The 17,463-nt window shown below is 41.2% G+C and overlaps 1 protein-coding gene across 2 annotated transcripts in view; it reads left to right on the top strand.

The window, feature by feature from the left end:
* The window catches only part of HDAC3 (histone deacetylase 3), a 64,584-nt gene that overhangs the window by 27,968 nt on the left and 19,153 nt on the right, over positions 1-17,463 (top strand). For both annotated transcript variants that reach the window (XM_040344881.1, XM_040344882.1), the window contains exons 5-9: positions 2,882-2,938; positions 6,483-6,538; positions 11,187-11,320; positions 12,488-12,568; positions 13,519-13,592. In XM_040344881.1, coding sequence (XP_040200815.1) covers positions 2,882-2,938; positions 6,483-6,538; positions 11,187-11,320; positions 12,488-12,568; positions 13,519-13,592 — 402 coding nt within the window. The remainder of the gene's footprint in view (positions 1-2,881; positions 2,939-6,482; positions 6,539-11,186; positions 11,321-12,487; positions 12,569-13,518; positions 13,593-17,463) is intronic.

The following is a 17,463-nucleotide window of genomic DNA, read 5'->3' as shown; positions in this document are numbered from 1 at the left end:
CTGTCTTTTTTTTTTTTTTTTTTTTTTTTTTAATATCATTTATAGATCCGGTCCATAGAGCGCTAGTTAATAGTATTTCCTGTATAAGTGAGGCTGTCCTACGTCTTTCTTTATTGAAAGAGATAATCTGGGTAGTGTAATAGGGAGAAAGCCCTGCATGTTCACATTTGGAATATGTTTGGAGCACTTAACCACTTTCTCTTGTAAACAATATACAACCTGTCTTTGAAATTTTAATGTAATTGATGCTTTTTAGTGGTCACTATTTAGCCCAGCTGGGTGTTAAATATTCCATTACTTGTTGTAGTTTTGTAAAGTCTTCCACTATATTTATGCATCTCCAGTAACTCGTTTTGGTAATGCCAGTCTGACCCTCTTTAAAACACTGCTTACAGTTTGGTGATGTTGCTCTCTGCAAAAAAAAAAGAAGTGTAGTAAATTGATTTGCAAAATTGTTTAAACCAGAAAATCAGTGTTGCTGCTTTATAAATATTCCTCCCAGTCTGATCCTGCTTTCTTATTGTAGGGTTTGTGTACTTCTGTATCCACTTACGGAATTCGGTTGGTTATCCCGGGATGATGCTTGCAGCTGCAGGTATCACCCCGGTACTAGAGGTCGACCGATATGGGTTTTTCTCTGGCCGATGCCGATATTTAGAAATCGGGGCGGCCGATATATGATGCCGATTTATGCGGCCGATATTTTAGGCCGATTTTTTTTTTTTTTTTTTTTTTTTTTTTTTTGGTGGCACTGGAAGATGGCACCAGCAGAAGGCACTGATTGGCAGGTGGCACTGGTTGACACTGGCAAGTGGCACTGGTTGGCACTGACTGGCAGGTGGCACTAATTGGCACTGGATGGCAATAGTTAGCACTGGCAGATGGCACTGGTTGGCATTGGCAGGTGGCACTGATGGCTTTAGTTGGCACTGGATGGTGGTATTGGCACTGGTATTGGCACTGGATGGTGGTATTGGCACTGGATAGAAGGTGGCACTGGTATTGGCTCTGGATGGTGGCACTGGATAGAAGGTGGCACTGGTATTGGCACTGGATAGGTGGCACTGGTATTGGCATTGGCAGATGGTACTGGACGGCAAGTGGCACTTATTGGCACTGTCAGGGGGCACTGGTGCAAAAAAATAGTGTCACCACCCTCAGTACAACAGACCCCCTCCCTTCAGGATAGACACCCACCCCCCTCCTCAGTACAGACCCCCCCCCCCCCCCCCCGTAGTACAGACACCAGACAGCGGTGTCTGTCCCACGAGTGCGGGCCCCTCCTCCTCTGTGGGTGTTAACAGAGAGGAGGGCCGCCGCGCTGGGTGTACCAAGATGGCCGCGGCTCCGGAGCTAGGCCGAAGCCGCGGCCTTTCCTGATGCTGTGACCGCGGCGGCAATGCGCGAATTGCCGACGCGGTCACTGCATCAGGAAAGGCTTCGGCCTATCTCCGGAGCCGCGGCCACCGCTAGTGGCCATGTTAAATATCGGCCAAATTTGGAGAAAAATCGGCCGATTTCTCCAAAAAGGCCAAATATCGGCCGACCTCTACACGGTACCATGTATTTTTTTTTTCTTCGTGTTTTAAAGATATTCTTATTGAGAATTTCAAGTGTTGTACAAGAGCTGGCGGTCGTCTCTCTTGCAAAAGCAATCCTAGCGGCTAACTAGCCACCGTATTGCTTTTTTGAACTGCAGAAGGAGATGCCAGATCTCCCCATAAAGAGTATTTGTCAATGATATTTACCTTCCTTGTGTCAGTAATAAAAGTGATAAAAAAATAATAATATAAAAATCCAATTTTAAGTGCCGTCCCTGATCATGCGCAAAAGGGAATGTACGCGTCAGTACAGCACACAGTGGTCATCCCACATATATGAGGTATCCCTGCAAATGTTAGATCATGGGCTGTAATTCTAGCACTAGACCGTTTCTGTAAATCTAAAGTGGTAACCTGTAAAGGCTTTTAAACCGTAGCCCATGGATAGTAAAATGTATGTCCAGTTTTTAAGTGTGTCATGTTTGGTGTCTATTTACTTTGCTTAACATCTTTTATTTGACAAAAAAATTAGTGTGTTTGTTTTTTTTGCATAAAAAAAAAAAGGGTATTTAAAAAAGTGTTTTTTAAAAACCGCTGTGACGTTACAAATTGCAACACTCACCGATTTTTTTTTTTTTTTTTTATTTTTTTTTTATTTTTATTTTTTTTTTCTTCTCTAGTGCCTCTACTACTTAAAAAAATATATATAATTGGGGGTTCTAAGTAATTTACTAGCAGAAAATACTGATTGTTACATTTAAACAAAAAGTGACAGAAAAGGCCTGGTGTGGAAGTGGGTATAGAATAGCATGAATTCAGTTGTAAATAATGCTTATAAAGTACCATTGAACACGTAGATTATTTTATTTTTTTATTCTTTATTTTTAATTTTATCAAAAATATCAACATGCATAAAATATTGCAATCAACACAGTTTGCATCCTACCCACGGTTTTGACTTCCAAATTTCTCTCCCTTACCCATCACGTCCCCCCCCCTCTCACTGGGTAGAGTGCATAACTCCACGTCTTTTTAAACGCTTTCCAACTATCCCAGTTATCCACTAATCCCTCATATATATAAATAAATATTCTCTCCAATCCCGAATTCTAGGGCTTTCTAGTTCCTACCCTTTTTTGGGGTATGAGTCTTTTTGCGGCATTCAGAAAGTGGGGGATTAGTGAATCTTTGTATTGCTTTACTGGGCCTTCCACTCCATGGAACAGAACTGTCTAAGGGTCTTCTATTATTGTTTTAGTAATTTCTTTTATAGTAAGAATGAACGCGTTAATTTATTTATTTTTCCAAATCTAATTGCATTCTTAATTGTTGATCCGCAGATTTGTGACATCGCAATTAACTGGGCTGGGGGACTTCACCATGCTAAAAAATTTGAGGTAATATTAGTTTTGCACATTTTTTTTTAAAGGCCAAGTTCACTTTTTTCACTCTAAATTTCTGCTTCCTTTGTTACCAATATACCATGAATGCAACTGTTATGCAGAAAATAAAGCTTTATATAATATTCTTCACCAGCCCTTAACTCAGCATCCCGATTGTTGTATGATGGCTCCCACCCACCTTTTTGTTCACACATACAATCAATTGCAGGCCATACACTGAGCGAATTTCTTTCCTGCAACCCCATCATCTCAGACCATGACAGGGGAATCCCCTCTCACCAAGCCATTGTGTTGTCCCCTGTGGGGGGGGAGCCGTCCCCGCCGGGAGAAGACTGTGATTATTGCTAGTGATAATCGTATGTAAAATCCGGCAGGCTTATTGTACTCAAGCTGATTGATCAACTTGGTACATTCAGCCTGCCCATACATGGTTCGCATCTTTGCCGGTTTCTTCTAAACTGGCTGAGAATCAAACCATCTATGGCTGGACCTAGATCTACCATCAGTTATGAAGTACAAGAGCCTGCCTGCTTGGATACAGAGTAATTGGATACATGGTGTTTTCTCATGTTCCTCAGTTCCAGTAAATCTAGAGGAGATTGTACCATCAGATTGTATAATGTATGACCATTTTTTTTATATATTGTATTTGCTGGCGTATAAGACTACCTCTTACACCTAAAAAAAAAATGGCCAAAAAGCAGGGCTCGTCCTATACGCCGGGTCAGCTGCTAGGATGCCTGCTGGATGTGCGGTAATACTGTATGTAGCTTCGGCTACATACAGTATATACCGCTTGGCCAATCCTGGTGAGTGATGTATTCAAATGAATACAGAGCTCGGATTGGAGTAACAACCTCTGCCAATATGAGCAGGCTACATTCAGTAGCCTGCTCGGATTGGCTTTGAGAGTCAGAGAGGTGTGGGCTGATGATGTTACAGCCTCTGCCAATCCAAGCAGGCGTTGTATTCATTAATAGAATACATTGCACGCCGTGATTGGCTCAAGCTCCAGTAAGAAGGAAGAAGAATATGGATCCAGTTTCAGCAAGAATGAAGAAGAATATAGCTCCAGAAGGAAGAAATATAAAGTCTCGGAAGGGGGGACGTCTTATACGGTGATTACAGACAAAAAAACTTAAACTGAAAAATTAGGGGGTCGTCTTATACGCCCGGTCGCCTTATATACCGGCAAATACGGTACCTAAAGTTAACCAATTGCGCTTTTGGTGCCCTTAATTGTTAATGGCACCCCAAACGCAGAAGCAAGCAACACATTTTGCCCCATGAAAAAACAAGTGACAAATGCAGCAAAGTGGTTCAAACTGCAACACACCAAAATGTGCAATGAGCTACTTTACCACGTGTAGGGCAGCCCATCGATTTCAATGGGCTGACCTACACTTGTGTTGCGTGAAAAACTAGCCTAAAAATGCACGCTGCCAGTTATTGGATCATAAAAGTTAAATTGGTGTCTTTACACAAGATCAATGAAGCTCAATGTTCATGGCAAGCTGCTCAGAAAGCACAGCGAGGTGTCTGCCATGAAAGGTTGTGGATTATATAAGCTGGGGGAGATCACTGCAGCTGTGTCTTCTTATGGCATGACCTGAACAAAATGGCTGCTACACATACAGCTAGTGGTGTGCCCGACCATTACACAAGCTAAACATAAGGGGCCAGATTCACGTACAAGTTACGCAGGCGTATCTATTGATACGCCGCGTAAGTTACAAGATGCGCTGTCGTATCTATGCGCCGTATTCTTGAACGTAGATACGCCTGAAATCTGGCTTCGACCGACGTAAGTCTTAGTACGCCATCGTATCTTGGGTGCATATTTACGCTGGACGTTGGGGGCACTTCCGTAGATTTACGCATCGAATATGTAAATTGGGTAGATATGGCGATTCACGAACGTACTTGCGCCCGCTACGCCGTTTACGTTAGGGTTACTTCCGGCGTAAAGTTACCCCTGCTATATGAGGCGCAGCCAATGCAAAGTATGGACTTCGGAACAAGCGTATCTTTTTACGTTGTTTACGTAAGTCGTACGTGACTGGGGATGTGCGTAGGTTACGTTCACGTTCACGTCGCAGGCATTGAGCCGGCCTATCTTGGGGAGTAAATTCGACGTGATACTGAGCATGCGCCGTACGATTCATTTGCATGGGGTCACGGATCATTTTAATAAAACACGCCCACCTCTTCCACATTTGAATTACGCGGGCTTACGCCGGGCAATTTACACAACGCCACCGCAACTTACGGCGCAAGTGCTTTGTGAATACAGCACTTGCCTGTCTAAGTTGCGGAGGCGTAGCGTAAATAGGATACGCTACGCGCGCAGAAATATACGCTCCTACGGGAATCTGGCCCAAAATGTTCTTGAAACACAGAGATCTTAAAATGTTTTGCTATATATTAAACCAATATCAATGGCCTGTACTACTAGGCTAATTACTAGCGTTTTTTTTTTCTTGTGTGTTTAAGATGTTTACCAACAATTAAATATTTTCATTATGAGTCAAAATGTTCATAAAATGTTCCCATTACTAATCATTGTTCAACTTTAATTTTATACTGGTCCGTTGAGTAAATAAAAAATGAATGACAATTTTAACTAGGTACTACAAAAAGGTCTTTCACCAGTTAATGAATTCTGAGGCCTTTGAGCTGCACTGCTTGACTGCTCATGTACCATCCTCATATCCATGTACAGGCTACATTTGTATGTGGAATGAGAGAGAAATTGGTGGAAAATATATGCTGCAGAGAAAGCTGTGTGTTTAAAATCGATGGTAATAAGACAATTGAACACTAATTTATTTGCAAAAATGTTAATTCTTTTTGGATGGTCTAACCCTTTAAAGGAACGCTAAAGAGATCCCTTTTTTTTTTTTTTTTTTTTTTAAATGACAAATATGTTATACTTGCCTCCACTGTGCAGCTCGTTTTGCACAGAGTGGCCCCGAACCTGGTCTTCTGGGCTCCCTCGGTGGCTGTCTCGGCTCCCCCCCCCCCCCCCCGCAAGAACTTTCCACCTTCATGCGAGCTCTCTCAGGGCACGCTCCCGTGATACAGCCGGCGGCTGTATCACTCGGCTCCGGCGCGTCGCATCATTGGATATGATTGACAGCAGCGCGAGCCAATGGCTGCGCTGCTTTCAATCAACCAATGAATGAGCCGAGAAGCCAGTGCGTTCATGGTGCAGGACTTTCAAAGGGGTCAGGTACGTAAACTGGGGCTGTAATGCTCAGATGATTTTTCACCTTTAATGCATAGAATGCATTAAGGTGAAAAAACATGTACCTTTACAACCCCTTTAAATGGGATATTTAGGGCCTGGTTTACTAAAGTTTAATCGAAGATAAAATGAGCATACATTCGAAAATCGGCAAGTTTCTTTTGACCTAAGTGAATATAATATTTTAATACAAACACATTCACTTAACTTCATACTATAGTAAATCAGGTGCATGCTCACTACTCTGTACTATATATTGTATATCATTTTTACAGATGTTTTCTCTCACAGGCTTCTGGATTCTGTTACGTCAATGACATTGTGATAGGTATTTTGGAACTTCTCAAGTAAGGCTTTACATTTTTTTTTTTTTTTTATTATTATTTACATATATGTAGCATCCTTTTGGGGTTCAAATTAATTGAAGTACATATTTTGTAATGGACTATAAATGTGTGGGGGTGGAGGGGAAACCTTAAATGGCAACTAACAGGTAATCATCGTGCCAAGAACTGCAATATGGTTTTAGGGTTGTGGTATCACTCACCTGAATAGCTTTGGCTTCAAGTCTTTTATAAGTAATGTGCATCATGAGGGAGTATACCAGCTTCCATCTCTTTCCCCCCCCCCAGGACTCAGCAATTACAATTGTAATTGCAAAATTACAGCCCATCTCGCTTATTGGCCGCAATACTTAGTTGTTGCTGTAAACCTAGAATAATTTGCTCAAATGCTTGCACAGCATTATCTAAGATGCACCAAACTAAAAGTTAGCTCACAGTGCCTTAGCAAAAGGTGTCTAGATGGCAACATAGCATTTGGCATATTGAGGCAAGGGTGGGTGATGTGAATGATAAACCCACATACATATCAAATACGACAGAGGTTCTATGCAAAACAAATGCCTAACGCTGGCCAATGCATTTTATTTTTAATTTTTTTTTAAAGTTTACAAAGTGGAATCCCGGTCTCCTGTGAAAAAAATGTCAGCAGCTACAAAAACTGTAGCTGCTGACTTTAAAAAAAATAGCCTCTCACCTGTCCCACGATCCAGCAGTGTGCTCACATCAGCAGATTTCACCTGTTGTCTTTCCTTCAGCGCCAGCATCTTAACTATGGGCACCCGGCTGTGATGGCTTGCGGCTTCACAGCCGAATGCCCACTGGGCGTGCGTGAGCAGCGCTGCACATCGCGAATGGTCAAGCTGTCCTCTAGGACCTGTCGCATGTCCCAGAGGACTGCAGGGGAGGAGAACTTTCGATCGCCTAGGCGGCCAGAGCGGAAGTGAAAGCGGGTACTTGTCAAAATCAAGAGGAGTGGGGGACAATCCTTTAAAGTGGAACTTCCCCTTTTGGGTGGAGCTCCGCTTTAAGTATTTATTTTTTTGCAGTATTCCCTAGAGGTAGACCAATATGGGTTTTTCTCTGGCCATTGCCGATATTTAGAAATTTGGGGCGGCCGATATATGATGACGATTTTTGTGGCCAATATTTAAAAAAAAAAAAAAAAAAAAAAAAACCTCACCTACTCCACTGCTTACTCCTGTCACTCTAGCACACACTTGATGTCCTCAGTACAGATGGCACTGGTAGGTGGCACTTGGAACTGGTTGGCAGGTGGCACTGGTTTGTGGCACTTGGAACTGGTTGGCAGGTGGCACTGGTTTGTGGCACTTGGAACTGGTTGGCACTGGCAGGTTTCACACTAAGCCGAGTGTAACTGTGTGAAACTAGCAGAGAAGAGAGAGAGAGGAGCTGTCAGCTCGTTGTCGGGGTGGGCAGGACCCAGCAGCTAAATTACACCAGCCAATGATTGGGCTGCTTTAGAAAAGGGGCGGAGACACATACACGTAGCCGATGCCGATTTATAAAAATGGCCAAATATCGGTCTACCTCTAGTCCACCGCCCCCGCCCCCCGTCCCCCCCCCCTCCTACTTGGATTTTCTGTTTGATATGTTAGAGCAGGGAGTAGGTGTTGGCCTTCCCAAAAGTGACACACACAGACCATTTTTCTTAGGTTGCATTCACACCTGAGCGTTTCGTTTTTAGGCAGAAACGTACGCATTTTTACAGCGCTTTTGCCACGATTTTGCACAGGTCAAAAGGTCAATATGTAAAAAAGCTGAAATATGCCTGTAATCTGGCCAAAAAGAACCCCATGTACTTTTTTGAGCTACGGGCATTTTGCTTCAGGCTACAAAAAGCTCAGATGTGAACAGGGGCCATTTGAATGAATGAGATTTTGCTTGCTGGGCGTTTTTACGAGCTGAAAACACTCGGGTGTGAATGCAGCCTTGGTAAAGCTAGAACAGTCTGATTCAATCACTAGTCTAGAACAGCCTTTTAAAACGAAGAAACCATTGAAATAATTTTCACGTCTCATAGAGCTACTAAGGTATTTGATTATAGCTTGCGATGCATTAGAAATGTTAATATGATAATGAATGAAATAAAGAACCTATCATATGTGACACCCAGAGTAGATATTTTTTAACACCTCCTGCTCTATATGACATTACTTGCAGTAATTATTATGGACTATAAGGAAAAAATAGTGGTCAGCAAACATGCAGATTGTACATTTGTAGCCCCCCCCATTTAACATTGATGGTCAGTGTGAGAAGGTACCCCTTTTATTCATGGTTAGTGGGAAGGCTGCCCCCCCTCAAGCCCATGACATCTTTAAAGGCTGTTGATGTACGTGGTTCCTGAGGGACAACATTTTTATTTTTTTTAATACCCCAAGGTACTGTCATCAACCTCTTGAGGGAACCCCCATGTTTAATGGATCATGGTTGTCACCCGTGTTTTTATGCAGCCAATGGGGACATTTCACCTCAATTCTGTTTAGGGGGGTCAGACAGAACTGAACTGAAAGTAAGGGGAAATCTCCAGAGGCTTTTAAGCCCTACATAGATTCTAAGGTTCCCCACTCTACTTGGGGATTAAAAAAAAGAAAAAGTTTAAAGTAAGGTGAAGGTGTCTTATTGACTTGCCATGGACATCTCATGCAGCTGCTATAGTTTGGCTTCTACGTTTGGTCTAGGAAAACTGGGACGCTTACTTTTAGTATATGAAAGTGATAGATGTATGATAAAGAAACACTGTTTTAGTAGCTGCTTATATGTAGGAAATGTATATCAGCTAAAACTAAATTATTTTACGAGAGCATATGTGTAATTATTACATTTTTATGGTCAGTAGATCCAAGCATTAGCCGAGTCGGTATGTCTGGACTGTGAAATTACTTTGATTAAAATTGTGCGCTAATTAATGCTAGTTTTTAATCTCCAAACACCAGTTCTGCAGTATACATTAAATCTTTATCAGCTGTTACAGTGATTTGTTCATTTTGCTTATAGCAAATTTAAGTAAAGCTATTTTCAGTTTAGTTTGAAAGTGCCCAGTATATAGGAGAGATATCCATGATTTCTGCAACATCAAGCTACATTTACACTTAGAATTGATGGGCAATCTATGATATATAGAGACTACACTACATTATTATTTATCTTAAATTCCCTTTCATTTTACCATCTTATTTGCTACTGACCGAGGGCTGGCTGTTTGGTGACGGTTTCTTATCTTGGGGGGCATTGTAAATAAATATGCTTTAAAATAAACCTCATCTCTATATATGTTAGTCTATCTGTCTATTTGTTACTCGTTAATCCATTTTTTTTTTTTTTTCCCCAAAGTAGGGGAATGTCCTTGTTCTTTTTAACTGTGTTGAATACTAATTTTATAGGTCTGAAAATTACTAGGAGTCATAAATATAACACGCCTTAGCTGCTTAAGGGGAATGTATGGTAGTTGTTTTTACACATTTTCTTTATTAGGCCTTATTTACATGGGTGCTGTAGCCTGTAGCCTGTGAATGGATCCTGTGTTTATAAACCGATTGAGCTGCAAGGTGCTGCTTCCACGTAGCCCATTTAAGTATGGTGGACGCAGCAAGGGCACAGACACTCTTCCTAATTTGACGGGTATACTGTGTAGTGGCCTCAAACCCACTGACTGCTCATCTGCATCCTTAGGACTCAGACTGGAACGAGCAATTGTGTCAATGAAGTTGCTGTATCCCCATATCCTTTAATGGGCTGCCTGCTCACAGCACCTGGTGGCTGAAGCCACATAAACCCATTCACAGACTATGGCCATGGTGCCCATTTTGGATAAGTCATTATGGTCACAAATAAAAAAATTAACACTTTTTTTTGTATTGTTTATTTAGGCAAATTTACGTGTAAATATATTTGGTAAGGCCATTTAGAATTTTCATATACAGTCAGCAAGTGGAGCTTTTGGCCTTGAAATATTTGAACAAAGTTCAATAGTTTAAACTGGAATACAGTATGTACACGCACAAGCGAGTCCGAGGAATCGTCCATACTTTTTTGGATTCCTCAGTGAGTCATAGATCACTATTGCTGTGCTCTCTCTTTATATTAACCAAAGTGTTCACGTTCTTCATGTGTTAAATGTTCAGTACTAAAAAAAAAAATGTATAATGTATTTTGTAAAGATAAAAAAAGAAGATATTGATCATCAGTTTAGAGAATTTTACAAACTTTAAAAAAGGCACTCAGACCATTAGTTTCTCTCATTTTCAGCACAGAACTCTTGCCTGTGAATTCACATCCAGTAATGTTTAGACCTCCAGTAGGAAATGAAGCCTATTTCACACTGTGCTGTTTATTGTTCTCTGATTAAAATGCTAGTTGCTTGGCTATGATGGTGATCCACTGATTTTATTACTTTCTGTGCCAATCGCCTGGAAAAAAAAGTTTACAAATCATGAGTTGTGTCCTCAGGCTGATTTTGCAGGCTTGTTCTGTACCAATGTTTTCAAAAGTATCGAAGCCAAAGAAATCCAGGGAGATAGCATTTTTGGTATGAAGTCGGCAGTGCCAGCCTATATACTTTTAAAGGTTACCTATAAAGCACAATGGCTGGTATACAGGAGGGTTTTGTAAATGATCTCTTGTTCGCCAGGTATCATCCACGGGTCCTCTATATCGATATTGACATCCATCATGGAGATGGGGTACAGGAAGCATTTTATCTAACCGACAGAGTCATGACAGTCTCATTTCACAAGTATGGCAACTATTTCTTCCCTGGGACAGGTAAAAGCTTTTTGTCTACTTATTAGATCAGGTTGTTAACAGATATAAAGGTCACTTTTTACATGTGTTGTGGCTACTGAAATGAAAAAGGAAAACTAACTTTTGCATAACTAATGTCTGGTATTGCTGGTTGTAATGGGTCAGTTGTATGTGGATCCAACATGTGCTGGACAAGTAACTTTTATTTCCAGTCTTCTATGATCATACTGCAAACCTGCCCTAAATTGTAAACTTATACTGAGGAGAAAGAAACAAGATTAAAAAAATACAGGCATTTTGTGAAAAAGGGAACCCATTCGGCACAGGACCTGGAAGATCGCTGCTATTACTGTAGTAGCGTTGGCTACTACAGTGATTCTAAGCTTCCACAGTGATGGCTGGACCAGTATAACAATATAATACATTGATTAAAATTTTTATGCCCAACTCCGTGCACAATAGATCTAGATCTGTTTATAAAGCTTCCTGCCGTAATGTGTACACCACCTTCTTCACCCAGCAATCTTCCTGTTTACATGCACATGGAAGTACAGCTCCCTCAGTACTTCCATGCCCACTCAGGATTAAGAGCTGCAGATCCCATGGACTCCCAGGCTTAGATCATATCACTTCCTTCCTCTCCTCCTGGCCATTCAGAAACTGTGTTTTATGCTAATTGTAAGGAGCAGAGGGAGGTGGAGATATGTCCATAACATTGAAGTCTATGGGACCTGTCACTCTTATATCCAAGCAGGCTCAGAATTACAAAAAGGTTTCTACTTTAACCTGCATACTGGTTGGTAATTCAATCATCTAGTTCCCACAATAAATGAAAGATTTGTCTTTTCAAACTTCGTTTCAGCTTTAATGAAGTTTTGAGTATTGTGGCTTTACCAAAATGTTAGCTTTTTATTTAACTTTTGTCATCTTTTTCTAATTGTGATGGATTGTTCAACCTTGCCTCTTTGTTGCTAAAAAAATACTTATTTAAAAATTTTCTTCAGTTTTCTTGCTCATACACCTTTTTTATCCGTTTTGTAGTATTGCACTACTTTTTTTCAATGCTGTTAGTTTGGTGCACACTTAACTGTTATTGAAATAATGCACTGTTGCATTTAATGTCAAATTTTATTGTGGCCTCTGACACCCCATAAAAATTAAACTAATTAGTTTTCATTCTTATTTTAGGTGACATGTATGAAGTTGGTGCTGAAAGTGGGAGATATTACTGTTTAAACGTGCCATTAAGAGATGGCATAGATGATCAAAGTAAGTAATTCATATTCTACAGTAGTTCAGCAATTTGATGACTTTACTGCATTGGTGCACAGTATGTGGCCCACCAATGCTCAGTGTGGGGCTCGTTGTGCTCTCGAGTCAAAAAACACAGAGGGCTGTATACTGAGTACCAGCAGCTCTTGCAGGTCACAGCCATCGTCGGTGTTGGAATCCACTAGCTGTCACTGACAGCCACAGTTAATGAATCAGCCATAGCTCCTGTGCTTCTGCTCCTGCTACAGAGTGCTTATAGGTCAGCTTGTTGCAGGAACTGTAACCATGCTTCTACAATGTTTTTCCAGAGGAAATTATAAAACATCATGTGTGATGTAACAGCACTTCCCTTCTGTTTCAAAATTCAGGCAGAGATGATGCAGCTCTGTCCTGTCTCCCCTGAAGTAGTATAGCTTTGCTGTAATATTCAACTGCTGTCTGGATACAGCCAGAAATAGTTCCCTATTGGAAGTAATCTGTTGCTGCAAGTCACCATGGGCTGGCTGGATCAGGTATCCACTTTGCTGATCCAGACCCTACCATGAAAAAAAAATGAATAAAGAGCGTAATTTAATTAAATTGGTAAAAAGAAAAAAAAAAGTCAGATAACATAAATGACTGTATAAGCTTCAAATGCATTTGTAAGTGAGCCAATTGTCATTCCGAATTTTACCAATCGAACTTGTGAAAATGTGAATGTTGCAATTTAAGGCACTAGTATTTGCAAACAAACTTGGGCTCTAAACTATTCTGTGGCTTTGTGGACATGTTTTTTTGAGGGACAGGTAAGACCCCCCTGTATTTATTCAGTTTACCACCACTGCTGTAATGTAGTGTCCCAGTAGCTGTTATTTTTAAAACAAGTTTGTTACATTAAATTTCATGTTCTAATTTATAAGGTTATAGTTATACTTTTTTTTTTTTTTTTTCCCCTCTCCTGCTCACAGGTTACAGACATCTCTTCCAGCCTGTCATTAAACAAGTGGTAGATTTCTATCAGCCCACCTGTATTGTTTTACAGGTAAAGACCTTGCATGCTTGTTGGCGCACACACTTTTTACATTTTTCCAAGCCTCAGCTTTGTTCAGTCAACTTGGCTTCCAGAAAGGTTTACTTTATTTATAATAAAACAGCTTGATGTATGCCAAGTATCTGTACTTTAATATAGCTATTGAGTTGAGGGATCACCAATGGTTCATTTTTACTGAAAGCACACAGGTGATACTCGAACAATTTGAATATCGTGCAAAAGTTCATTTATTTCACTAATGCAACTTAAAATATATGAGACTCATTACATGCAAAGCAAGATAGTTCAAGCTGGGATTTTTCATCATTGTGGTGATTATGGCTTACAGCTCCATGAAAACCCCAAATCCACAATCTCAGAAAATTAGAATATTGTGAAAAAAATGCAATATTCTAGGCTCAAAGTATCCCACTCTAATCAGCTATTTAAGCCATAACACCTGCAAAGGGTTCCTGAGCCTTTAAATGGTCTTTCAGTAGGAATCACAATCATGGGAAAGACTGCTGACCTGACAGTTGTGCAGAAACCATCATTGACACCCTCCATAAGGAGGGAAAGCCTCAGAAGGTAATTGCAAAAGAAGTTGGATGTTCCCAAAGTGCTGTGTCAAAGCACATTAATAGAAAGTTATGTGGAAGGGAAAAGTGTGGAAGAGAAAGTTGCACAGGCAGTAGCGATGAGCGCAGCCTGGAGAGGATTGTCAGGAAAAGGCCATTCAAAAGTGTTGGGGACTTTCACAAGGAGTGGACTGAGGCTGGAGTCAGTGCATCAAGAGCCACCACACACAGATGGATCCTGGACATCTGCTTCAAATGTCGTATTCCTCTTGTCAAGCCTCTCCTGAACAACAAACAACGTCAGAAGCGTCTTACCTGGGCTAAAGAAAAACAGTGGTCCAAAGTCCTCTTTTCTGATGAGAGCAAATTTTGCATCTCATTTGGAAACCAAAGACCCAGAGTATGGAGGAAGGATGAAGAGGTACACACTGCAAGATGCTTGAAGTCCAGTGTGAAGTTTCCACAGTCTGTGTTGATTTGGGGAGCAATGTCATCTGGTTTTGGTCCACTGTGCTTCAATAAGTCCAGGGGGAACACAGCAGTCTACCAGATTTTCTAACACTTCATGCTTCCTTCCACACACAAGCTCTATGGGGATGCTGACTTCATTTTCCAGCAGGACTTGGCACCTGCCCACACTGCCAAAAGCACCAAAACCTGGTTCAGTGACCGTGGGATTACTGTGCTTGATTGGCCAGCAAACTCGCCTGACCTGAACCCCATAGAGAATCTATGGGGCATTGCCAAGAGAAATATGAGAGACATGAGACCAAACAATGCAGAAGAGCGGAAGGCCGCTATTGAAGCATCCTGGTCTTCCATAACACCTCAGCAGTGCCACAGGCTGATTGCTTCCATGCCACACCACATTGAGGCAGTAATTGCTGCAAAAGGGGCCCAAACCAAGTACTGAGTACATAAGCATGCTTATACTTTTCAGAGGTCCGATATTATTCTATGTACAATCCTTGTTTTATTGATTGCATGTAACATTCTAATTTTCTGAGATTGTGGATTTGGTGTTTTCATGAGCTGTAACCCATAATCTTCACAATTATGAGAAATCACAGCTTGAACCATCTTGCTTTGCATGTAATGAGTCTATCTCCTTCTTTCACCTTTTTAAGTTGCATTAGTGAAACAAATGAACTTTTGCACGATATTCAAATTTTTCGAGTTTCACCTGTTAAGGCTATACTTTCCTTTCTAGCAACCTATTTGTTGAAATGTCGCAGCTTCTGTTCTCCCCAGCTGCAGCAGATATTTCACACTTCTGAGCTGTGCTGAGGATGTATGCTGACCAGAAAAAGCACAGCATGCTGCTGGAGTAATGGCTATTCAACCCATTCAATTGTTATCCCAGGTACACGTGAGGAGATTATCACACATTCTCATACAACAGAATAAAAATTCAGAAGTGATGTAATGTGTTGTAGTGTAGTGTAGTGTATTTGCATTTTCAGATACCAACTGTACTGATTAATCGAAAATCGTACAAATTTTTTTTTCGTGCTTGTCTGATCAGACGATATTGGATGAATTGTCATGATCGTCTCTCGACACCTACGATCCGGTTATAGTACGATCGCTTCGAAAGTGGTTTCTCCCATTTGCTCAGATGTGATGTATGAGCCAGGGGGGAGAAATGCAGCTTGTGACAGAATAGCAGGTATTCCACATACCCGGTAGTGTGCTATATCCTCTGAAGCTGGAGAGATAAAGCAGCAGTTTTTGAACAAACAGACTGACAAAAAGTACATTTTATAGAGCTTTATCTTCTAGTGTTCTTTAAGGCTACCCCTGACTTGGTCGCTTTGCATTGTAACAACTTGGAAGCTCTCTTTTTTAAATTGTTTACTCCCACGGACTCTGGGCATTTGCTACACTCGGGGGGACCACAGTCTGGCCCCCCTAATGTCTGAAGGACAATAATCTGGCCCTTTGTTTAGAACGTTTGGAGACCCCTGCTCTAATTCATCCCATAGGTGTTCTATCAGGTGGAGGTCAGGACTCTGTGCAGGCCAGTTAATTTCCCCCACCCCAAACTCTAGCTCATCCATATCTTTATGGACTTTGCTTTGTGCAGTGGTCCAAATCAATTGGGTGGAGGGGGGGTGGGGCGATTTATGGTGCGAGGTTGTTTTTCAGGGGTTGGGCTTGGCCTCTTGGTTCCAGTGAAGGGAACTCTTAAGGTGTCAGCATACCAAGACAGTTTGGACAATGTTATGCTCCCAACTTTGTGGTAAGTTTGGGAATGCCTCCTTCCTGTTCCAACATGACTGCGCACCAGTGCACAAATAAGGTGTGTAAAGACATGGTGAGTGAGTTTGGGGTGGGGGAACTTGACTGGCCTGCGCAGAGTCCTGATCGCCACCTGATAGAACACCTTTGGGATGAATTGAAGCCGAGACTGCGAGTCAGACCTTCTCATCCAACTTCAGTGCCTGACTTTACAAATTCGCTTCTCGAAAAATGGTCAAACATTCCCACAGACACACTCCTAAACCTTCTGGACAGCGTTTTCCAGAAGAGTTGAAGCTGTTATAGCTGCAAAGGGTGGGCCAACTCAATATTGAACCCTATGGACCAGGACTGGGATGCCATTAAAGTTTGTGTGTAAAGGCAGGCGTCCCAATACTTTTGGTAATATAGTGTATGTAAGTAGGTACAGTGAATATAAAAAGTCTACACACCCCTGGTAAAATGTCAGGGTTTTGTGATGTAAAAAAATGAGACCATCATTTCAGAACCTTTTCCACCTTTTTAATGTGACATATAAACTGTACAACTCAATTGAAAAACAAACTGAAATCTTTTAAGGGGGGCGGGGGAGAGAGTAAAACTCAAATAATGTGGTTGTATAAGTGGGCACACCCTCTTTTATAACTGGGAATGTAGCAGTGTTCAGAATTAGGCAATTAGAATTTGTTAAAAGGTATCAGTCAGAAGAAGGGTACAAAAGAATTTCCAAGACCATAGATATACCATGGAACACAGTGAAGACATTCATCATCAAGTGGAGAAAATATGGTACAACAGTGACATTACCAATAACTGGACGTCCCTCCAAAATTTATGAAAAGACAAGAAGAAAACTGGTCAGGGAGGCTGCCAAGAGGCTTATAGCAACATTAAATAACAGGAATATCTGGCAAATACTGGTAAATTTTGAAAAAACAGATCTGAAGTCTCCTAAAAGCTTGTGGGAAAATATATTATGGTCTGATGAAACCAAGGTTGAACTTTTTGGCCATAGTTCCAAAAGATATGTTTGGCGTAAAAACAAAACTGCACATCACTAAAAG

Source organism: Rana temporaria, chromosome 3 (assembly GCF_905171775.1).
Source record: "Rana temporaria chromosome 3, aRanTem1.1, whole genome shotgun sequence".
Taxonomy (NCBI): Eukaryota; Metazoa; Chordata; class Amphibia; order Anura; family Ranidae; genus Rana; species Rana temporaria.
The sequence above is the reverse complement of the archived record's forward strand: the minus strand, read 5'-3'. Positions and strand labels throughout refer to the sequence as shown.